At 37.8% G+C, this 21,128-nt stretch overlaps 1 protein-coding gene across 3 annotated transcripts in view; it reads right to left on the bottom strand.

Annotated features, from left to right (window-relative positions):
- The window catches only part of LONP2 (lon peptidase 2, peroxisomal), a 95,684-nt gene extending 74,694 nt beyond the window's left edge, over positions 1–20,990 (bottom strand). Inside the window, exons 1-6 of one of the 3 annotated variants that reach the window (XM_082437697.1) lie at positions 20,382–20,989; positions 13,294–13,528; positions 10,194–10,325; positions 8,843–8,965; positions 6,117–6,280; positions 3,099–3,193 (exon numbers count right to left, since the gene is read on the bottom strand). In XM_082437697.1, coding sequence (XP_082293823.1) covers positions 3,099–3,193; positions 6,117–6,280; positions 8,843–8,965; positions 10,194–10,325; positions 13,294–13,528; positions 20,382–20,614 — 982 coding nt within the window. In that variant the 5' untranslated portion in view covers positions 20,615–20,989. Of the gene's footprint in view, positions 1–3,098; positions 3,194–6,116; positions 6,281–8,842; positions 8,966–10,193; positions 10,326–13,293; positions 13,529–20,179; positions 20,313–20,381 lie in introns of those variants that run through there. The other 2 variants (XM_082437699.1, XM_082437698.1) reach the window with 2 other exon arrangements.
- Between the last annotated feature and the right edge of the window lie 138 nt (positions 20,991–21,128).

The raw sequence follows: 21,128 nt of genomic DNA, 5'->3' as shown, positions 1-21,128 counted from the left end.
CAAAGAGTAATCTACTAAGTCCCAGTGGGATTTATTTTAGTTATGCAAAGATGGTTCAATATTCAGTTATCAACATATTTATTATATCATCATGTCCAAGGAGAAACACTTTCCATCAAAATGTCATTTTGTACCTAAAAAGGCACTTGTTGTATGCAACAACCATTCCTAATTAACATTTAGTAAACTAAGAATAGAATTCTATGTACTTTAGAAAAAAATGAAAACAGTGAAGGAATTTCTTCTAATATGCCACGTAAAGACAATTTTAAAAGTTCTTTCAAACTTATAAGGAAAGATAATTTCCATGTTACGTATTGTTGTATATCTTTTCTATACAGGATGCATCTTTTCTGAATATTCTTTTTAATGATTCAGAATGTATGTTTCCTATTATGAATAACACTTGTGGTTAAACATAAAAAATTTAAAACTTACATGAACATATATTTCTCTATTTACAATTAGAAGATTGAAATGGTATCTACTGGCTCCCTCCATTCAAGATGGAAAATCAACAAACTTATTTCCTCCAACTCTTTCCTCTCTGTTTTCCTTTCTGCTTTTGATAATCTCTACTTAGGTAAGCTTCCCTTTTCAAGAATTATGAAAGACATTTTCACAGTTTTATGATCTTACTCATAACTATTTAGACCTAAGTCTATATAGTACTGGTTTAGAAGCTCAACATGACTACTTCTATACCACAATTTACCCATCTTCAGTTCTCCAATGAAATGTTGAACAATGAGAAGTGTTTTTGTGATGGGTACATGAGTGCTATGTATCTCTAATGCTGATCACATCCAGCAGAAACTCTGAGTTGTAAAGAAAAAAAAAAAAAGCTTTGCCTTGTTTTCATATTTTCTTGGTTATTTCAGTGAAGAATGGGAGCTAGCACTCTGCATTCAAATAAACATTTTGCCCTCAACTCTCCACAATTACATTGTATGAACCTGACACAAATTCCTAGTTACTAATTAATTTCACTTTACAAATAGGACAAGTGGGGAGGGGAGGAAGCCAAGAGCGATTTACTAGGCTACTAATAGCAAATAATAAAACCTGCAATTTTAATATTCTCAGGCCATTATACTACATACACCCTGCATTTCTCTTAAGTCATTAGTTAAAATAAATCCTGAAGCACAGAAAAACATTACCAAAAGAACACCAAAATTTCAAAACAAGACCCTTGGTGTTACCAAGTTACCTAGATATGCTGCTTCACATTGTGCACGAGCCCTACTGTCAAAGGAGAAAATAACAGGGTTTGGAAATTACCACCACTCCATCAGTGCCACAAACAAATACCCATCAAACACACACCAAAATGGAAGATGTTTCATTTCACGCAGATGAAATGAAATCAGAGCAGTTAAACATGTAAAGTTGAAATGTAACTTTCTTTCCCAGGTCTAAACTAACAGGTAGCAGGACCCTCTCCAAATCTCACAGAATAGGACCACTTCACTTAAAAGCAGGCACTGGAGAGTAAGGAGTTAACCGAAGACTATCTGAACCAAAATGTATTTCCTAACAGCCCAGCTAGATCCAGACAGACATCAGAACTCAAACTGACCAAGTGACAACTAGGGGCTAATTCAATGGGAATGCATGCTCCCCTGCATTCATCTTACTACGGCATTCCTAGAAAATTTTGAATTAAGAATTAAACCAAGAAATTCAGCTTCAGTTTGGTAAAACACCGTCAACTAGAAGGCAATATTCTGTCATGAATGTAAACATGAAATAAATTAAGAAATAAATGTACCAACACAGTCCATAGCAGCTTTATATACAGTTGCCAAAAACCTAGAAACAACCCACATGTCCAACAACAGGTAAATGGATAAACCAATTACTGATATATGCAGTAACATGGATGAGCTTTAAAATAATTATGCTGAGTGAAAGAACCAAAAAAAAAAGGGGGTGGCACATACTATATCATTCCATTTATATAAAATTTTAGCCACACACATTAATGTGTTAAGTGAGCCTATCAAAAAAAACTAATTAAAATAGGGTTGTTTTAACCTTAACACTGCCCCAGCATAGTTAATTTAACACAAATATGCTTCATTCTGGGCCCTCTTTGAGACAAAAATAATTTTTTTGAATGCTCAATACCAGAGAGCATGGTCCTCTGTAGATTAACTGAAAAGTATTTTTTTAGAAAAGTATTTTTTAATATTAAAAATTCAACATCCTGAAATCTAGTATGTATATCATTCCTCTTGTGGGGCATAAACGTGTGCTTTGGGGCTAATGCTTCAAAATTTCCAGCACTGTTTTAAATGTAAGAGTTTTATTAGCCTGGATAATATACCTGTTCAATTTTCAAAAGTCAACCATATAGCTATTCTTATGCCAAAAGTAGTTCAGGCAATCAACCCCTTGCTGAACTCAACAAACCTTGTATGTAAACTTGACAAAAGAGTGTCCAATAACAGACATAAACGCAAATAAAATGATTCTGAAGATTCTGAAAGACGACTGAGTATATTTCTTACCCCAAGAGAAAATACATAACAAATACATAAGAAAACTGGTATAAAATGCTCCTGATAGGTAGAAAAGTTTTAATGAAGGATAGAGAGAGAAAAAGAATTTAAACTCTTTAAATAAGTTCTAGTGGGAGAAAAACAAACTTCCAAATGATAAAACTGTTCCACTGTTATCCTGTCTTTATATGTAATTATTTCCTTTAGAAAACATAAAAGATTTACTGTCTCTAGTACTGGGTTGGCACTTGTTGCCGACTACCTCAAAACTGTTTTGTTTTCCTATGTTCCTGACAAAGAGCACATAAATATAAAAGTTTATTGTCTAACTATTGGTATTGAGAAGCACATATTTCACCAATTATAGAAAATCTTACTTCCTCCAAAATTAGGCGAAAGGTACTTGCATGAAGCACCTTCTTTTCCTTTTCATCCTAAAACCTAGATGACACAAGTTTAGTCTCTAAATAGTTTACATCATGAACTACTATAACAGGAAGATAACCAATGGGGAGTATTTCAACAGAATTTGCTTGAGCTTCCTGAGTGACAATTAGACTGCAAAAAAAAGGTGTTATTTTGTTTGCTCACCAGTTGTACTTTTGTTCCAGGGAAGTTCCACCATAAGTTCTAAATAATTTCTAGTCAGAGCATATTCTGGCATCGACTGAGGCATTTTTTTGAGCCTGTGTGGAAAGAATACATAGCAAACCTGTTCAAGAACATAGAAAAATTCTGTAAAACAGAAAAACCAAGTATATCTCCCTTTCATGGTCAGATATATCATGCATTTTTGGCTAAACAAATCTGAAAAAGGTTTTAAAAATCTAGTTAATAAAATGATTATTTTGTTTTAAACAGATACTTGCAAACTGGTGGGGAACACTATATGTGATTCTATCCTTGAAATATGGCCTTATCAGTATCAGGATCTCACAGGGAGGGTCTAAGTCACACTTCCTCACTGATTTACTTAAGTGCCTAATACAATAATTACATATTGTTTTGTATCAGAGATGAAGTCAGCTCACCAGATAATAAAAAACTGCAACTTCCATAATATATGCAGTGCGTAATGTGTTCTGCACACAACAGATATTCTACATTTATTAACTAATGTCAGAGTCAATATAAAATATGTCTCAACAACATTTATATTCTTAACTGTGAACCTCAGAAGTCAAATCTTCAGTTACCGAGCATTCAGTTAGGTTGATTACAATTCACTCATAAAAGAAAATGCAATATAGTTACAACGTTACAAGTATGGAAAGGAAAAATTGGTTTTCTATTTAACCCTGAGATTATCCAGAAAATGTAATCAATCCATGTACCTTATCCTGTCATCAAGGTTCTCCTGTACTTTATCTTGTACAAAGAGAAAGTGACAGTCCCTACCCTCTAGAGTTTATAATCTAAAGAAGAAAACAGTAACTGAATAAACATTATTTCTAAGCAAAACATGGTCTTTTTTTTTGGCTGCGTTGAGCCTTCATTGCTGCGCGTGGGCTTTCTCTAGCTGTGGCAAGCCGGGGCTACTCTTTGTTGTGGTGTGGTGTGTGGGCTTCTCACTGTGGTGGGTGGGCTTCTCACTGTGGTGGCTTCTCTTGTTGCGGAGCACAGGCTCTAGGCGCGCGGGCTTCAGTAGTTGTGGCTCGCAGGCTCTAGAGCACAGGCTCAGTAGTTGTGGTGCACGGCCTTAGTTGCTCCGCGGCATGTGGGATCTTCCCAGACCAGGGCTCGAACCTGTGTCCCCTGCACTGGCAGGTGAATTCTTAACCACTGTGCCACCAGGGAAGCCCAAAATATGGTCTTAAGACTGTGAAAAGGAACACTACCTAACACCATACACAAAAATATACTCCAAATGGATTAAAGACTTAAACGTAAGACCAGACACTATAAAACTCTTAGAGGAAAACATAAGAAAAACACTCTGACATAAACCACAGCAAGATCTTTTTTGACCCAGCTCCTAGAGTAACAGAAATAAAAACAGAAATAAACAAATGTAACATAAACTTAAAAGCTTTTGCACAGCAAAGGAAACCATAAACAAGACAAAAAGACAACCCTCAGAATGGGAGAAAATAATTCCAAATGAAACAGACAAAGGAATAATCTCCAAAATCTACAAACAGCTCATGGAGCTTAATATCAAAAAAACAAACAATCCAGTTAAAAAATGGGCGGAAGACCTAAATAGACATTTTACCAAAGAAGACACAGATGGCCAAGAGGCACATGAAAAGATGCTCAACATCACTAATTATTAGAGAAATGCAAATCAAAACTACAATGAGGTGTCACCTCACACCAGTCAGAATGGCCATCATCAAAAAATCTAGAAACAATAAATGCTGGAAAGGGTGTGGTGAAAAGGGAACCCTTCTGCACTGTTGGTGGGAATGTAAATTCATACAGCCACTATGGAAAACAGTATGGAGGTTCCTTAAAAAACTAAAAATAGAACTACCATATGACCCAGCAATCCCACTACTGGGCATGTACCCTGAGAAAACCATAACTCAAAAAGACACATGTACCACAATGTTCACTGCAGCACTATTTACAATAGCCAGGACATGGAACCAACCTAAATGTCCATCGACAGATGAATGGATAAAGAAGATGTGGCACATATATACAATGGAGTATTACTCAGCCATAAAAAGACACAATAAAATTGAGTTATTTGTAGTGAGGTGGATGGACCTAGCGTCTATCATACAGAGTGAAGTAAGTCAGAAAGAGAAAAACAAATACCGTATGCGAACACATACATATGAAATCTAAAAAAAAAAAAAAAAAAACGGTACTGATGAACCTAGCTGCAGGGCAGGAATAAAGAGGTAGACATAGAGAATGGACTCGAGGACACAGGGTGGGAGAGGGAACCTGGGGTGAAGTGAGAGTAGCATCGACATATATACATTACCGAACGTAAAATAGTTAGCTAGTGGGAAGCAGCAGCATAGCACAGGGAGATCAGCTCAGTGCTTTGCGATGACCTAGAGACGTGGGATAGGGAGGGTGGGAGGGAGGCTCAAGAGGGAGGGGATATGGGGACATGTGTGTGCATATGGCTGACTCATTTGTTGTACAACAGAAACTAACACAGTATTGTGAAGCAATTATACTCTAATAAAGATCTATTAAAAAAAAAAAGACTATGAAAAGGCAGTTGCAATAGTGATCGTGTTTGATAGCATACAGTAGGTGGAAGAGTTGTATCATTTATACTCAGCATTTGAGGAAAAGACTAGTGAAAGTGGTGTTGATTCAGGAGTATTAAGAACATTTTGAGAATCAGATTCCGGTGGAGCAATGAAGAGGAAAAAGCACTCCACAGATCACAGCTATAACCTGAGAATTAGGAAAGCCATAAAGATAAGAAATATAAGAGATAAGAGTTGACAATGGAAAGGTAAGATGAATAGAGTGGTCCATGACTATACTAAATATAAGAAAAGGAGAAAGATCAAAGAATATGAAACAAATGACTCAGCTTTGTAACACAAAGTAGCAGATTCATTTCCATGAGCAACAATTTTTAACGTTAATAAGCAAAATGAAAATATTAGTGAATGAACAGCTTCTACAATTTACCTTTTTATCTCTTTGACACAGACTTTGTGGGCCTGGTCTGGCATACTGGATGTTCGTATTTTTTTCTCTAGCATGACAATGTCATCATTGTCTTCATCCTCATCCTCATCTTCTAAAGTACCTGGGATGTGTGTAATCCTCCTAATAGGGCGTATTGCTATAATCTAAAGCATAAAGTAGAGAAGTAAAACCACATGTCAAAATAAACTGGAAATGAAGTATCGAGCTAGACATATACATTTTTATGGCTAGAGTCTGAATCTTTAGGAACTAAAGTTCAGAATAAGTAGGACGCACATGCACATATGGAGGGAGCAGGATTTAAAAAGCAGACCATGATAAGGTGGACATGATTCTTCCATATATGCTAACACTACCAGCATGAGACAAAAAAAAATTCAAGGAACTGGCTACTAGAAATAATGAAAACATCTAAGAATTGTCTTTTCTTGAGCTACTACTGCAGCCACTATTTTCTTGATAAACTTATGACTACTTACCATTTGGCAACTGAATAAATTCCATTTTTCCCCCTACACTGAAAAGTTTCTCTCTAACACCTTTAATCTTTCCACCATTGCTTCTATTCTGTTTGTCGTCAACACATAGAAAAGTCTTCCTCCTTTCAAAATATTTTATCTTACCTATGGTCCCTTCCAGTTAACTATACATTATTTACATCCCTTGTGATGTTCTGCTTTTCCAACAAGAGGCTTTAACCACCACTTCCCCCTTCTTACCAATTACTTAGTAATTTGTACTTTGTACTTTGGCTTTTGTCTTCATTGTGCTGAAATTGTTCTTTGAAATCCAACAACATTCTCCTTTGCCAGGTCAAATGGTCTTATTTAAGTTCTCTTTCTCCATGACTCTCTATCATATTTTAAAACTACCTGCTCTTTTGAAATTCTCAACTCATTATTATCATGAATCAACTCTAGCCATTACTGGAGCAAAATGGTATACTGGTATTTAATTTAAATGTCTCAGAATTTACTTTTTAACCTATGACATTACCTATTTAATACATTCAAATATATAAAGTTAAAAACATAAAACAGTAAAAAAAAAAAGTAATTTTATAAAAACAGAAATATTAAATACATACTTTTATTCTTATATAAGTCATTAGCAGACAAAATTAATAAAATATTTTAAAGTATGAAAAACTAAAAATAAAATATTTAAGTGAGATTTTTTTAAAAGCACATCAATTATTTCATTGCTGAGACAAAACTACTTTTTTATGCAATTTTTCCCCAGCTGCTAAAAGAGAACTTTTGAACTCTTTGGGGAATAGGCAAGGAGACAGTTTTAGGCAAACTCCAAAAATTGTCCTCTGATTCCTACATTTTCAAGTAACTGTTGCTTGTTTGATAATTTTCTGGAGCAACTTTCTTTTTAAGCAATAGTAATATTAGTTGCTAGCAAGCTGTAAGTTTTCTGTCTCCCAATGCAGAGTATGCACTGGCTTGTCCTTTTGTACAAAATAAATAACTGAGTTGATATGATCTCAAGTCAGAAATAATTCAATTTCTGGTGTTTGCTTTCAATGGCATGGTATTCTACAACACCAACCACCAGATAAGCTACTCCCATCTCTCTCATTCTCAGCCTACTTTCCTGCTCCTTCTTTAGTCCCACCAGGGAGGAATCCTTCATGTCTGCTCTTCTGTCTCCACAATGTCTTCTCTTCAATGGAGGAACGTTTCTGTGCTGATGACCATCAAATCTGTAACATTATTCTCAACCGTTCACTTAATTTCCAACAGCCTTCTGGTTCTCCAACAGCCTTCTGAGAACCATCATTTTCACCCTTGTCCACATCAAATATATTTTCCTGATCCTAACTCTGCCCACACATAACAACAGTAAAACCAACAGCTCAAAGCAGTCTTCAGACAGATTGCATCATCCATATAAATGCACAAATCAACAGAGAAGTGAAGGATTATTTGATAATGGTGTTAAGTCAAATAAAAAGGGAAAAAATATAACTGCTATCTTTACCTTTTTAACAGGGCAAAATAAAATACATATAGGTTAAAAAGTTAAATACTTTTTAAAAATCAACAAAAGGAAAACTAAAAGGAAAGTGGATATTATCAAATCCCTGGAGGATAGAGGACTCTAAGCTTAGAAGAAAGGAAAAGACTAACAGTTTGAATATGAAAATTGAAACGTTTATAAGTTAAAACAAAAAAGTCAGCCAAAAAACTTTAAAAAGTAAAAAATTAAATTTTTAAGAAAGCCAAATTATGGCACAACACACTGACACAGTTCTTTTAGGAAACAATTTTGTGGTATTTTCTTAATAAATACTGTATACAGTGAAAAAAAGTCATACTCAAAGACACTCATCATGGTTACTTGCTAATTTTTAAAATACTGAAAACATCACACAATGTTTGGCAGAAGGAAAAATGGCTTAGTAAACTATCCCTTTCAATGATTACCAAAACAAAAACAAAAAATGAGAAAATGTCTACTTGCTTAAAAGGAAAAAAAAAAAGATCCAGACATGGAGAAGTAGCAGAGGGAAACAAACTAAAATTCAAAACTGTATCAGTAACTTGAGTGTAAGAGACAATGAACTTGTTTCTTCTTGTTCCTTTCTTTATTTATTCCCCCATTTTTTTTTCTTCAAAAAAAAAAAAAAAACCTGAATCTCACATCACACAAAAACAACTAGGAACCTGAAGAAATGGATTAAAAGAAGCATTTACCCGCTTATCATCATCTTGCTTGTGTTTTCTGGTTTTCTGAAGCAATTTCAGGCCTTCGATTTGTCTGACAAGCAGTGGTATGGTCATCTTGAACCGTTCCTCCAGACTCACAGCATCTAAAATCTGAGGAAATGTATAGCATCTCTCTCTCAGAAATACATGCTCCAAAAACAAGGCAGTCAAGACTCATGACTTAAACTGAGTAGAAAAGACAATTCTATCAATATTCACAGCTACACTATGGCTAACACAACCAAATTATCAGCAAGGTAATCTGACACAAATACCAGAATCCTAAAAAAGATAAGAATAAAAATACCTTGAGTTTCCATTTAAAGATGAAGCCTTATGTATTGTTCCAAGAGCAAGAACAAAACACATTTTATGTCAACTCTTTCTGGGAATTATTCTCTTAAAGCCCTGTCTACATACTAGGTCTATACAAACTTTAGGTTCAAAATATTAAATTTTTACAAACACAAGAGACTAGGAGCACTTTTAACCAACCTCCACCAATGATTTGTCTGAGTGACTAATGCTCTCCGGTCCTTCAGTATAACACTCTTGCTAAGCCTACAGCCAGGTCACTCTCTAGAGCTCCTGCCTTCTCTGCTCCTACCAGCTGAACCGAATTCTTGTGTTTAAACCCAGCCTATCTGCATTAGTTGCACTTGCTAGTGTAATTGTTAGACTGAAGTATTAAATAAACTGAGGATTTATTTAATAAATAAGGAGGGTTGTTTCAATGAAAACTAACTTTAATGTTCTAGGAAGATTCAATAAAGCAGACTGCTTAAAAATACTACAAAAATAAGTGTGCAAGAAAACTTTCATAGTTTGCAGGAAAGACATTCAAATCTAACAGTCCGCACTTGGATTATTTTTCAAGTGTCTTTGAAACTCATTTCACTTTAAATAAACAGAAATTGAAAATCATAAAAAAATCATAAATATCGCATCATAGGGGTGGTTAACGTAAGAATCGTGAAGAATTCTAACAAAGCAGGCCTATACACAAGGGAAAGGTCACGGCTCCACACTTTTAAAAAGTAGTGAGACAAAGCATATTTATATATTTAAGTTAAATTAAATATTTACCTTTTTTATTATTCTAGCTTTAACTTTTTCCACAAATTGACAAACTACCAGTACTGATAACGCAGATAAAAGAACGGCCTAAGTATACAAAAATGTAAAGCAATCACTTTAAAAGTCAACTTAAGCCTCGTAAAAGCATCTTAACTACTTCTGAGTCTCCAGTATCTTACCTGAAAGTCAAAACTTACTCACTATCTAGATCTGAATAGGAAGTGACAAAGCAACGTGGCATTCCAGAGTGGAACACTGTTACCTGGAGCTTCTCTTTGTTGCTTGTTCGGATAATTGATGTCAGAATGTCTGGTAAAGCTTCCCTCGGAAGACTGTCTAAAAGACGTCTCAATTTAGCAACTGCGGGGACAGACATATCCAACATTTCAACCAACTACAAGGGAAAAAAACATCTTTTTAATGAAATATGGCATTATTTGTGAATTTAAAAAATCAAATTGTCATAGAGGTTTAATGTTCTGGCCTCAGAGAAAGTCTCTGTTTCTGAAAAATCACTGTTTATTACAGTCCAGGCATTTTTACAGGACTCAGAGGAAAAGAGAAGTACTCTTAAAATGTCAATCAGAATGAAAAGCAAAAATGGCTCAAAAAGTGGATAATACTTATGTTTATAAAAGGCTTTGTAAATTTGTGATTTTATTTTATTTTGGAAAAAAATTAAAATTTATAGAAAAATTGCAATAGTACAGGAAATTCCTTCCCCTAATATCCTTCCCCTAAATTCACCAATTGTTAACATTTTGCTACATCTGCTTTCTCTCTCCCCAACTCTACACACACACAAACACACACACACACACACACACACACACACTATTACTGCTGAATGTTTTAGAATAAATCACAGACATCATGACCCTTGTTCTTAAGAACCAAGGCATTCTCTTACACAATCAGTGTAATTATCAAATTCTGGAAATTTCACATGGTTGATGCTATTATATTAACCAATCGGTAGCTGAAATACTGTTTTGTAGTAGAACACTGGATTAACTAGAATCTGAGCACTGATTGAATGATTTTTTTAAAAACAACTTCCAGGGTATAGCCTGGAGTTAAGACAGATTAAGCTCAAGGCAACCTTTCAGTAACTGTGATAGTCACTGGGGCTACTGACAAAGTTGCCCTTTCCTTTTCAACTCATGGGGTAGGGCTGCTCCTTCTCACCTTTGAATACAGATGTACATGGCTATGGGTCCTGCCTGGAACCATGAAACATGAGGGGAAGTGACAGTTCCTTCTGGGCAGAAGCATCAAAAGCCATTGAGAGATCTGCCACATTTCCTTTTCCTTCCTCAGCAATAACGGAAGCACGTTTTGAAATGAATCTCCAACCCACCGGGGTCCCGAGGTGACTCTAATTGCTAGATCACCACACTCGCTGGTTTGAGGCATGAAGTGTGAGTGAGAAATACACCTTTGTCATGTTATGTGACTGAGATTTTGGAGTACTTAACACAGCAAAACTAACTTAACACCATACTGACTAACACAGATGATGTACCAAATCCTCATACAGTCACTCTAATGAGGTTTCATATGCCAGAAATAATCAAACCTCTCTAAAAGCAGTGTAAGTTTGGGACCTATCTGTTACCTGCCTAGAGTCAAAAGAATTAAAGCATAATTATGATGACGCTGTCCAGGTGGGAGAAGTAGATAATAAAATTTGAAAACTCTTTCTCCTAGGAAGTCATTCTAAGAAAATAAAACAGTTAAAACTCATTCTCCAAGTACTTACTGAGTACAAACTATCTGTCAGACACAATAAAGTGTTCAGTATAACATGGTTAAAGCAGGGATGAATTCAAGTTTGGTAGGGGAAAGAGACCTGCAAGACAAATTTCCATACAGCGTGATAAGCATTATATTAAAAGGGATGTTTAAGCGATTGTGGATACGCATGCAAAGGAGCACTAACAGCCTACAGGAGTTGGGAAAGCGTAAGTCAAATCTGAAAATTCAGAGAAGGAGAAGCACTCCTAGCAGAGAGAACAGAAGGTAAAATCACAGAGACATGAAATAACAAGACGTGAAGCTCTTTGACATATACAGTGTGGCTAGAACTCTGGGTATAAATGGAAGTAACTAGAGTTGCAAAGGGCCTTAATGTTATACCAAGAAGTGTAAACTTTATCCTAGAGCCGTTAAAGTCTTCTACTCAGGGGAGAGGCATACTCAAAGCTTATTTAGAAAGGATTAGTGAACAGGTGGGTGAGAAAGAGAAGCAGCTAGAAGGAATCAGTTAGAAAGCTCCTGAAGAAGTCTACTGCTGAGGGCTGTAGAGGGGATGGAAGAAAAGCATTAGCTGGAAACAATCCTAATGTCTAAGAAGAGAAATGATAAAATTATGATATCCCAACTCAACGGAATTCATAAAAGTACTTAATACGAAAGTTAGATATGGATAAGAAAACAAAACCTAAGACTGAATAGGAACCAAGACCAGAAGACAAGCAAAAATAAAATTGGATGCATGATGGCAGTAAATAATGGTGATGTTTCTCTCTAAAAATCCCTTTAATGTCGTTACAGAATCTTTACATATTTAAATTTTTTTTTGTTGATTGATAGTGGGGAGAAGTAAAGAATAAGGGAAAGAAGCTATAACGCTATGTCCAACAGAAGAACGGAGACTCAGGGAGGATTACTCAGGAAAAGAGAGAGAAATTCTATTTTCCCCTCTATTTTCTTCGCTCCTAAATAGCACATTCACTTACTCTGGTTCTCAAAATGAAGTCTCTTTCAGCCCCCACAGCAGCTGTAGTGCCAAATTTTCTATTTTGCTATTGTTGTTCACCACACTAGCAATGTGTAGCTTCAAATGCCACATCAGGTGCAAATACCATAGGCTATGAACACCTGCCTATGCATGCCTCATGCGTGCTTCCCTCCCAGAATTCTAGAGGATCAAGGTTTCAGCCATACTTGAAACCACGGGCTTAATCTTCCATACCACTCACAGTGTGATCCTGACTTCTGAACCAACATAACATATAATTTGATGCCTAGATAGTCTAGTGACAAATAGCTTCTGTACAGTATTTTAATTTTTAAGATGATTTAGGTTTAATAACCACCTGGTTTGGAGACACTGGAAATTATAAGGAAAACTCTAGAAATACTCTTTGGAAAAAGTTTAGGAAGGGTTGGCTAGTATGTCCTAGAATGATTTAGGTACAATCCCAGACAAAAGCAGTTTGAAATCAATGTACTATAATATAGTGTGAAATCATTTAAACATATACTGCCCGAAAACTTCACCCCTCAACAAATTCATCACATCTTAGGGCAACAAAGAAACCGAAGAGGGTTTTAAGGAAAAACTAAAAGCAACTCACTTGTACCGCATACTTGTAGAACTGTTCCGAGAGTTCTCCTAGCTCCTCCCTAGTCTTACAGGTGTTGGGAAACTCCTCCAGCCAGTCCAACTGTTCCACTTTGGCAACAGGATATGGCTTCTCTTTCATGACCTGTACGATCTGGAAGCGGCACAGGCCCGTAATCAGCAAAGTATAGTGGGGCTTGGGCCAGTTACTGCCCACAACCTGGACCGCCAGTGCAGCTGTCCCAATCCTGAAAAACACACAGAACATCAGCATTACAAATGCTCAGTATGGTAGAAGAGAAACTCACCTCAAGAATAAAGACGCAGATGTAGAGAATGGACTTGAGGACACAGGGAGGGGGAAGGGTAAGCTGGGATGAAGTGAGAGAGTGAAACCGACATATATACACTATCAAATGTAAAATAGCTAGCTAGCGGGAAGCAGCGGCAGAGCGCAGGGAGATCAGCTCGGTGCTTTGTGACCACCTAAAGGGGTGGGATAGGGAGGGTGGGAGGGAGACGCAAGAGGGAGGGGATATGGGGATATATGTATATATATAGCTGATTCACTTTGTTGTACAGCAGAAACTAACACAACATTGTAAAGCAATTATACTTCAATAAAGATGTTAAAAAAAAAAGAAACCTCAAAAGGGTTGCGTTTTCTGAGAAATTCATTAAAAAACAAAGAACGTCTAAAGTGCAAATGAATTATTTCTCTATTTAATTTAGCATCCAGTACACGGTCTTTTAAGTCCCTACCATCTGATATGGGGCCATCTCATTCTAATTAGCCATTTAAAAATTAGGTAGAAATTCCTGAACATTTGGATTATTTAAGCATAAAAACATGAGTAAAAGCAGTTGAGATTTATATAGCTTAAGTTAATTTTGCCAGCTAGGAATGAGGCAATCTTACACCAGAATATATATGAGCATTTTAAACAGATTTAAACAGCGTGATGTAAACCAATCTAAAAAATCCCCTTCTGATACCAGTTTTGCTACTAACACCAAGACGGTTTTTTACATAATCCATCTATAAAACTGCCATCAAATCTGGGAATTAACATGTATGTCCTTGAATTTTGAATTTCTAAATCTGGGGCTAAATATCAGAGGCCACACTTTCATGGACTGAGGAGAGTTAGTCAAAGACCTACATCTCAGGAAGACGTAAACCTAGTTCTGTTTAAGTCGTAATCACCTCACCTAACACTAGCTGAAAAAGTTATACTTTAAGTCTTAGCTCCGTATCATGCAATTCTGACCAAGTCATATATAAACTAATTCACAGAAAGAAAGTTTCATCCAAACTAAAACTGAAGTGATACAAAATAGAAAGATCAAGGTTCAGAGGACACTTCCAGATCCCAAACTACCATTATATTTTCTCCCCTCAGGCATAGGAAAGGTTGTAATTTCAGAAAAGAAACTAAAATCAAAGTGACCAGAGCTCTCAACACCCTGGGACAATGGTGACACTGGAATACTACACTTGCCCGTCTCAAACATACTGATGGCACAGACAGTATGTGCATATTTTTAGTGAGCTTGCTCACTTCTATATGCAGTTAATTCTTGATTAGTTCCTTGTAAATGATTCATTCTGTAGATTATCTGTACCTTCAGCTTCCCACCACCACTCAGTTTATTCTGAGCTATGCATATAATTTCCTTAACACCCTTCCAGGCATATCACGTGGATAGGGGATAAAACTTGATTTAAACAATAACTTAAACCAGAAAATTAGGAAGATAATTTGGTGGAGAGAAAAAACATCATGTACTTTAAAAACCTGAAATGATTTGGCAATCATCTATTGAGTTATTTGTGTTGTGGCTGCTTTTCTTCAGTCACTAATCAAACAGTAGGTTCTATCTCCCATTCCCTTAAAACCAACTCCGATTGCCTGAAAGAGTTAGCCATATCTAAACTGATTAGAGACCAACGAAGACTATAATTCACTGCAGATGACAACCACCAATGCTTACACAATGCAGAAAGAGTTTACAGTTCTATATACAAGAAACATTAACAGACAAGAAACCGGATTCCTGGCCTAAGGGGTTTACAAACTAGAAGCCAAGGAGAAACCAGAGAGAGATGAGACAAATCCAAACTTCCAGATTAGGAAATAAATGTAATTACTTGGGCTATGTCACTGATTAAAGGTGAGACTAAAAGTGAGTTTTCTTACAAAGCAAATAAAATAGTTTTCCTAACTGTGAAAGGAAGATGTTCCAAACTGAAAAGAGATTAAGTTGGATTTATACTATGCTTTTCCTCCTAATAAAAAATAAATAAATATATATAAAGGTTTTAAATATGTTAATTATTTCTTGCTTTAAATCACTTATAGTTGACAACATACCTAAAAAAATAAAAGGGTACATAAAAAGAATGTACCCTTTTTAAAGAAAAAAACATGATGTGTGAAATAATTAGATGGCTAGAAACAAACTACCTAGTGAAAGACGTCCTTCTGGAAAGAAGGACGACGTTTAATGTTATTTTAGACAAGTTGCATTGCCATGTTGGGCTCTAGGTTTTACATATAAAAATAGGTAAACAAAATAGTCAATTAATCTAATACTTTCCTTCTATCATCCATATGATACACAGGCTTTATATCAACTTAGTCATCTTTCAAAATATTCTAGTTCTTCTATTACTATGCACTTTATTAGGCATGACCAAAAGCAACAATTTGATTTCGCAACAGATCCACGTTTATTAGTACCCAAATGTGTAGTGTTTTTTCCATTTAGGTAGTAGCTCTGTAAATCTACACCTTAATTACTGTGGTATTTTACAGTTCAAAGAATTTCTGAAATTCCTGAGAACTACCCTCAGAGTTGTAAAGTATTATTTTAACCCAAAGTCTGACAACAATGGGTAAGATCTGTATAATTTGGAAACTGACTTAGATAATATAAGTTTTTGAGAACCATCAAACTATGGTGGTGGGAAAATCTAAAAGCAGCACTACTGCAAAAAGCAGTTTTCCAAGATGAGGATAGCTGTGGTCTATTTGCCAACCACTTGCTTTTTTCTTTTCTTTCGTTCTTTTTTTCTTTACTTTAAAGCCCTCCATTTTTCTTGGAATCCTTAATCTTCCAAATCTTTTTTCCAAATAACGCTACTTCAGTTCTGCCCATATTAAAAGAAAGAATATGGGGTCTTCCCACTCCTTCCCCCAACCTCCATTTGTGAAATCTACACTTAAAACTACCCATGTGGGCAATGGTAATACCATTAACATACAGGGTTATTGCTTTGCAGTTTACAAAAGGCTTTCATAGGTATTATTTTATACACACCACCTTTCACCTCTGTGAGGAAGGTAGCACTTCATTAAAAATGAGTAATTCAGATTCAAAAAGGGTAAATAGGTGAGTTATCCATGATTAGAAGGATATTAAATAGCAATAGGGGGGTTGAATTAGGTTTTATGACAAATTTTACTCTTTTCCCACCACAATGGACAATATGAATTTGTACTTATAAGAAGTATAAAAATAAACACTATTAACATAGCTTCTAAATAGCTGAGATACTGCAAAGCAAAGCTATTATTTAACATCTAATGTTTACATCTTAACAACACTTAAGGAAGAGAAGTATTTCCACCAAAGCTCTGGAAGCAAAAGTTACACACTTCTGGGAAAGGACCACTGAAACATCTTTTTGGTTTTGACTTGGTGTCACCCAACTTATCTTCCTGAATATCTGATGATTTTAAGCAAAATTTATCATCACTGTTAATAAAGATTTAGAAACAAGGAAAGAGTCTATTAGGATAGTCCCAAATTCTACCACAGATGAGGCTTCTGTGGCTACAGGATTTTTGATTTTCACTCCTTTCTTGAAAGTTCATTTCTGAATTTAAGAAACGCAACTTGCAGACAGACCTTCCTTAAAAAGAGTAAATGCAGACTTAGGAACATCTTAGTAGAGCTATTCATTACATACTTGCTAATATAAAAGATTAAATTTTAAAATCTTAGTGTTATCAGGTTTCTTGAATGCTGAAGAGTGCTAATAGATACAAATAACAGTAACACATGGATAGAGACTTGGCAAATTATGAAACTGTGTATCTGCTCTATATAAAGCATTCATTTTTTTTGCCAAATGCCAATGAAACTGATTTGGGGTCCTAGAGATGAAGTACACAAAAAATGAAGAGGGACTGAGCATTCAGCACTATGAGGAAATGAAGGCAGGTGCCCTGAAGAATGGAAGGCTGGGAGAAGACTGCGGGGCCATCTTGAAATGCATGAAAGGACAGTGCACGAGGAATGCTAATTATCCATTTGCACTAAGAAAACAATGGGTCACTGAGGAGCCACTAAAAAAGACAGTCCAGTGAAGCAGGGCGGCCTGAGGTGGCATGGGAACCAAATTCTAGCCTGTGGGGATAATCCAAAGCTCTTCCTGTGCTAGGTGACATGCCTGCACACTGACGTGCAGATAGGGCCTGTGCTGTTCCCAACGGTAAAGGAAGTGGTTCAGGTAAGTCAACACCTGGCCCTGCCACTTTGTATGACAAGGAACCCAGGGGAACAAATTACTTCTGCTGCTCCCTGAAGACAGGCATTGTCACCTGGATGGTCTAAAGGAAACAAGGGACAGGAAGAGAGCCCTCACCGTCCCTCTGAGGTCCTACTACCACCTGGAAAAGCAGGTAACTGGGGAAGGACAGATTTGTGTATCGAAACACAATAACATTATAGACAACGCAGTACTTGTACTACTAAAGCTCTTTTAGGGACTTCCCTGGCGGTCCAGTGGTTAAGACTCCGCGCTTCCACTGCAAGGGGTGCGGGCCAAAATAAAATAAAATGGTTACTTAAAAAAAAAAAAAAAAAGCTCTTTTAACTTTTTAAAGTAAGAGCATTTAAAGGTGATACTAGAGAAAAAAAGACATTGGAACCTAATACTAAGGAATGCAATGCAAACTTTCTACAGACTTTTCAAGTAGCAAATAATATTTCTAGGATAACGAGATGGCCTGGTGGGTCCTTATAATGCTGACATTCTATGAAGACTTTTCTATGTATGTTTTCTAACTTAAATGATTAAATTTTAACACTGCTATTCATTTAAATCAAAGGCAGCAATATGAACAGCAAGGACCAGATTACCCATCATCTGATATTAGTGATTTCTTTCAAGCAGAATTTAGTTGTTTTGGAGGAATTTACATAAAAGAAATTAAAAACCCTCCAAAATCTTGCCAGAATCATACCAACAAATAGTCACTCAAACCTGAAACATGACTAATCTACTTTCAAAATTCACAGTGTACCCATCGGTAATCAGCAGAACTAATACAAAACAGCTTATCATGAGCACTCTTGCCTCAACATGCAACTAAGTCCCTGGGCACAGAAAGCAAAAAATTAGGGGAGAAATAAACAAAGGCTAAAGGAATGGGGTCATATGTAGGGAAACCAAAATCCAACACAATTTATCACAGTTTACTGAAACTTGAAAAGTATCCAATTTCACTCAAGCAATAAGCAAAGTACATCAGATGGGAACCAAAATGTTTTCCATGCTTGAGAAAAGCCAGGCTTTTGCAATGTGGACCAACAATGGACTGCTAGGGTTTTTTTGGTTTGGTTTTGTTTTATGAGGGGAGGGGAGGAGAACCAAATCTCCTTTGAGAATTTTAACAAAGCTATGGACTCTCCTTTAAAAGGAGAGTATATAATCACAAGATTTTGGACAAAAACAAGACATTCCTAACTCTCCCCAAAACCATTCAGAGTCAGGCTACACCTAATTTTAAAAAAGGATAACTGTAGATGAACGAGGGAGGGGCTCTAAGTTAAAAATACCTCAAGAAGAGTTAAGGATAGGAGGCAGGGGCTTGGGAGGCTTGAAGATAATGGCATTTGTTGAGAGCATACGACATACCAGCGCTGTCTGGCAGAAATATAACGTGAACCACATATGTAATTTTAGTAGCCACATTAGAAAATAAGACAAGTGAGATGCTAATATTTTACTTAATTCCAACATTTAATGTATATAAAATTTATTAATCAACAACACATTTTTCATACTAAATTTTCAAAATCTAGTGCGTAGTGTACACGTATAGCACATTTAGGGTGACCAACCACCCTGGTTTGTCTGGAACTAAGGGTTTTCCTGGGATATAGGACTTTCAGGGCTGAAACCAGGACAGTCCCTGGCGAACCGGGACAACTGGTCACTCTAATAATACTATCTCAATTTGGACAAGCCACATTTCAACTGCTCTGTAGCCAGTGACTACAGTACTGGACAGTGCAACCATTTATCCAGCCTGGCGCAAAACAGACCACACACGTGTGATTTCACTTCATCTTCATAACACACGTAAAAGACGGATGCTGCTAATTTCCAAATTACAGGTGAAGAAAGAAAGAAGCACAGGTTCAATCTGTCACCCAAAGTCACACAACTAGGGCCATGGTGTAGGGGAATCCAGTGGTAAGCTTGGGGCCTAAGAAACGTTACGATATGAGAAGAGATGAGAAGACAGGAAAGTTCTAGAAAGGGAGACAAGGGAAAATGTGAACAGGGAAGGTCCTTTAGGAAGGAAAACAGAAGCAGTGAGGGGAAGAGAGACGGCAGGGGGCGGGGGAGGCAGGGAGTGTGTTAGAAAGGCACCCCCAAATTAATAAGGAAACGGTGCAATTTAGGATGGGACGGGAAAAGAGAAAACGTGAGGCAGCCAAGTATCTCCGTTAAGAGGACAAAAGAGGTGGGAAGGAAGTTAAAGAAGGAAGAAGGGGGAGGCGGAAGGGAAGAGAGGAAGGAAAAGAAAGAGGGGGGCCTGGAAGGTTAAGAGCACCGGCCTAGGAGTCTGAAGACCCGGGGGGCGGGAAAGGAAATTCACATCAGATGGTGAGCAGCTAATCGCGCAGCTTTCATGACTCCGTGAGTCACCTCATTTAACGGTCACGAGGCATTCCTGTCACCCCCGTCTGGCGCGTGAGTCGTCTGGAGAGGCGGAACACTGCCGCGAGGACCCCCGAGGCCCGGCCCGGTCTCGGGAGGAGGCCGCGCCGCCGCCGCTGCCGCCGAGCCGCCCGGCCTACCTGTGCAGCGGCGGCAGGTCCTGCGCGTCGCTGGCCGGGTCGGGAGTGTTGGGGATGACGCCCAGGATGGTGCTCTGCAGCGACGTGCCCTTGAGCAGGCGGCTCCGCACCAGCTGCAGGTTGCGGGCCGAGTCCACGCTGGTGCGCATGGTGGAGCCGGGCAGCAGCACGCCCTCGTGCGTGAGCAGCAGCGGGAGGCGGCTGGGGATCTGGATGGGGCTCAGGGACGACATGGCGACGGCCCTCCGCGCCGGGAGAGTCCCCGGGAGCCCGACGGCCGGCTCCCAGCGGCCTACGCGGCGACGACCAACCCTCAGACCCCGGCACGCCGCCGCTTCCGGCCCCGCGCTCCCGCCCGCCCCCAGGCTCTGCCGCCGCCCCGCGCCGTACACACGCGAAGAGATGCGCACTCCGCCCGCCGGGGCGACCCCTGCCTGCCGGCCCCGCTACTCCGCTTTCTCCGGAGGCTCCCTCAGAGCAGAGCTGTATGCCCAAGGATGATCCCATGTAAATTGTGCCCACTTGAAATGTTTGTACCTTTCTATTCGAATTGATTTTAGATGTACAAAAATACAGTAGGGAGTTTCCATGTACCTGTCACCCAGCTTCCCCTGTAATCATCTTACACAATCATCCTTCAATTATTAAAAACCAGGAAATTAACACTCCTGTTATCTAATCTATAGACTTCCACAAATTTTGCCAGTTTTCTCACAAATGTCCTTTTTTCTGGTCCCCGATCCCACT

The sequence above is a fragment of the Balaenoptera physalus genome, assembly GCF_965194825.1.
Source record: "Balaenoptera physalus genome assembly, chromosome: 19".
Taxonomy (NCBI): Eukaryota; Metazoa; Chordata; class Mammalia; order Artiodactyla; family Balaenopteridae; genus Balaenoptera; species Balaenoptera physalus.
The sequence above is the reverse complement of the archived record's forward strand: the minus strand, read 5'-3'. Positions and strand labels throughout refer to the sequence as shown.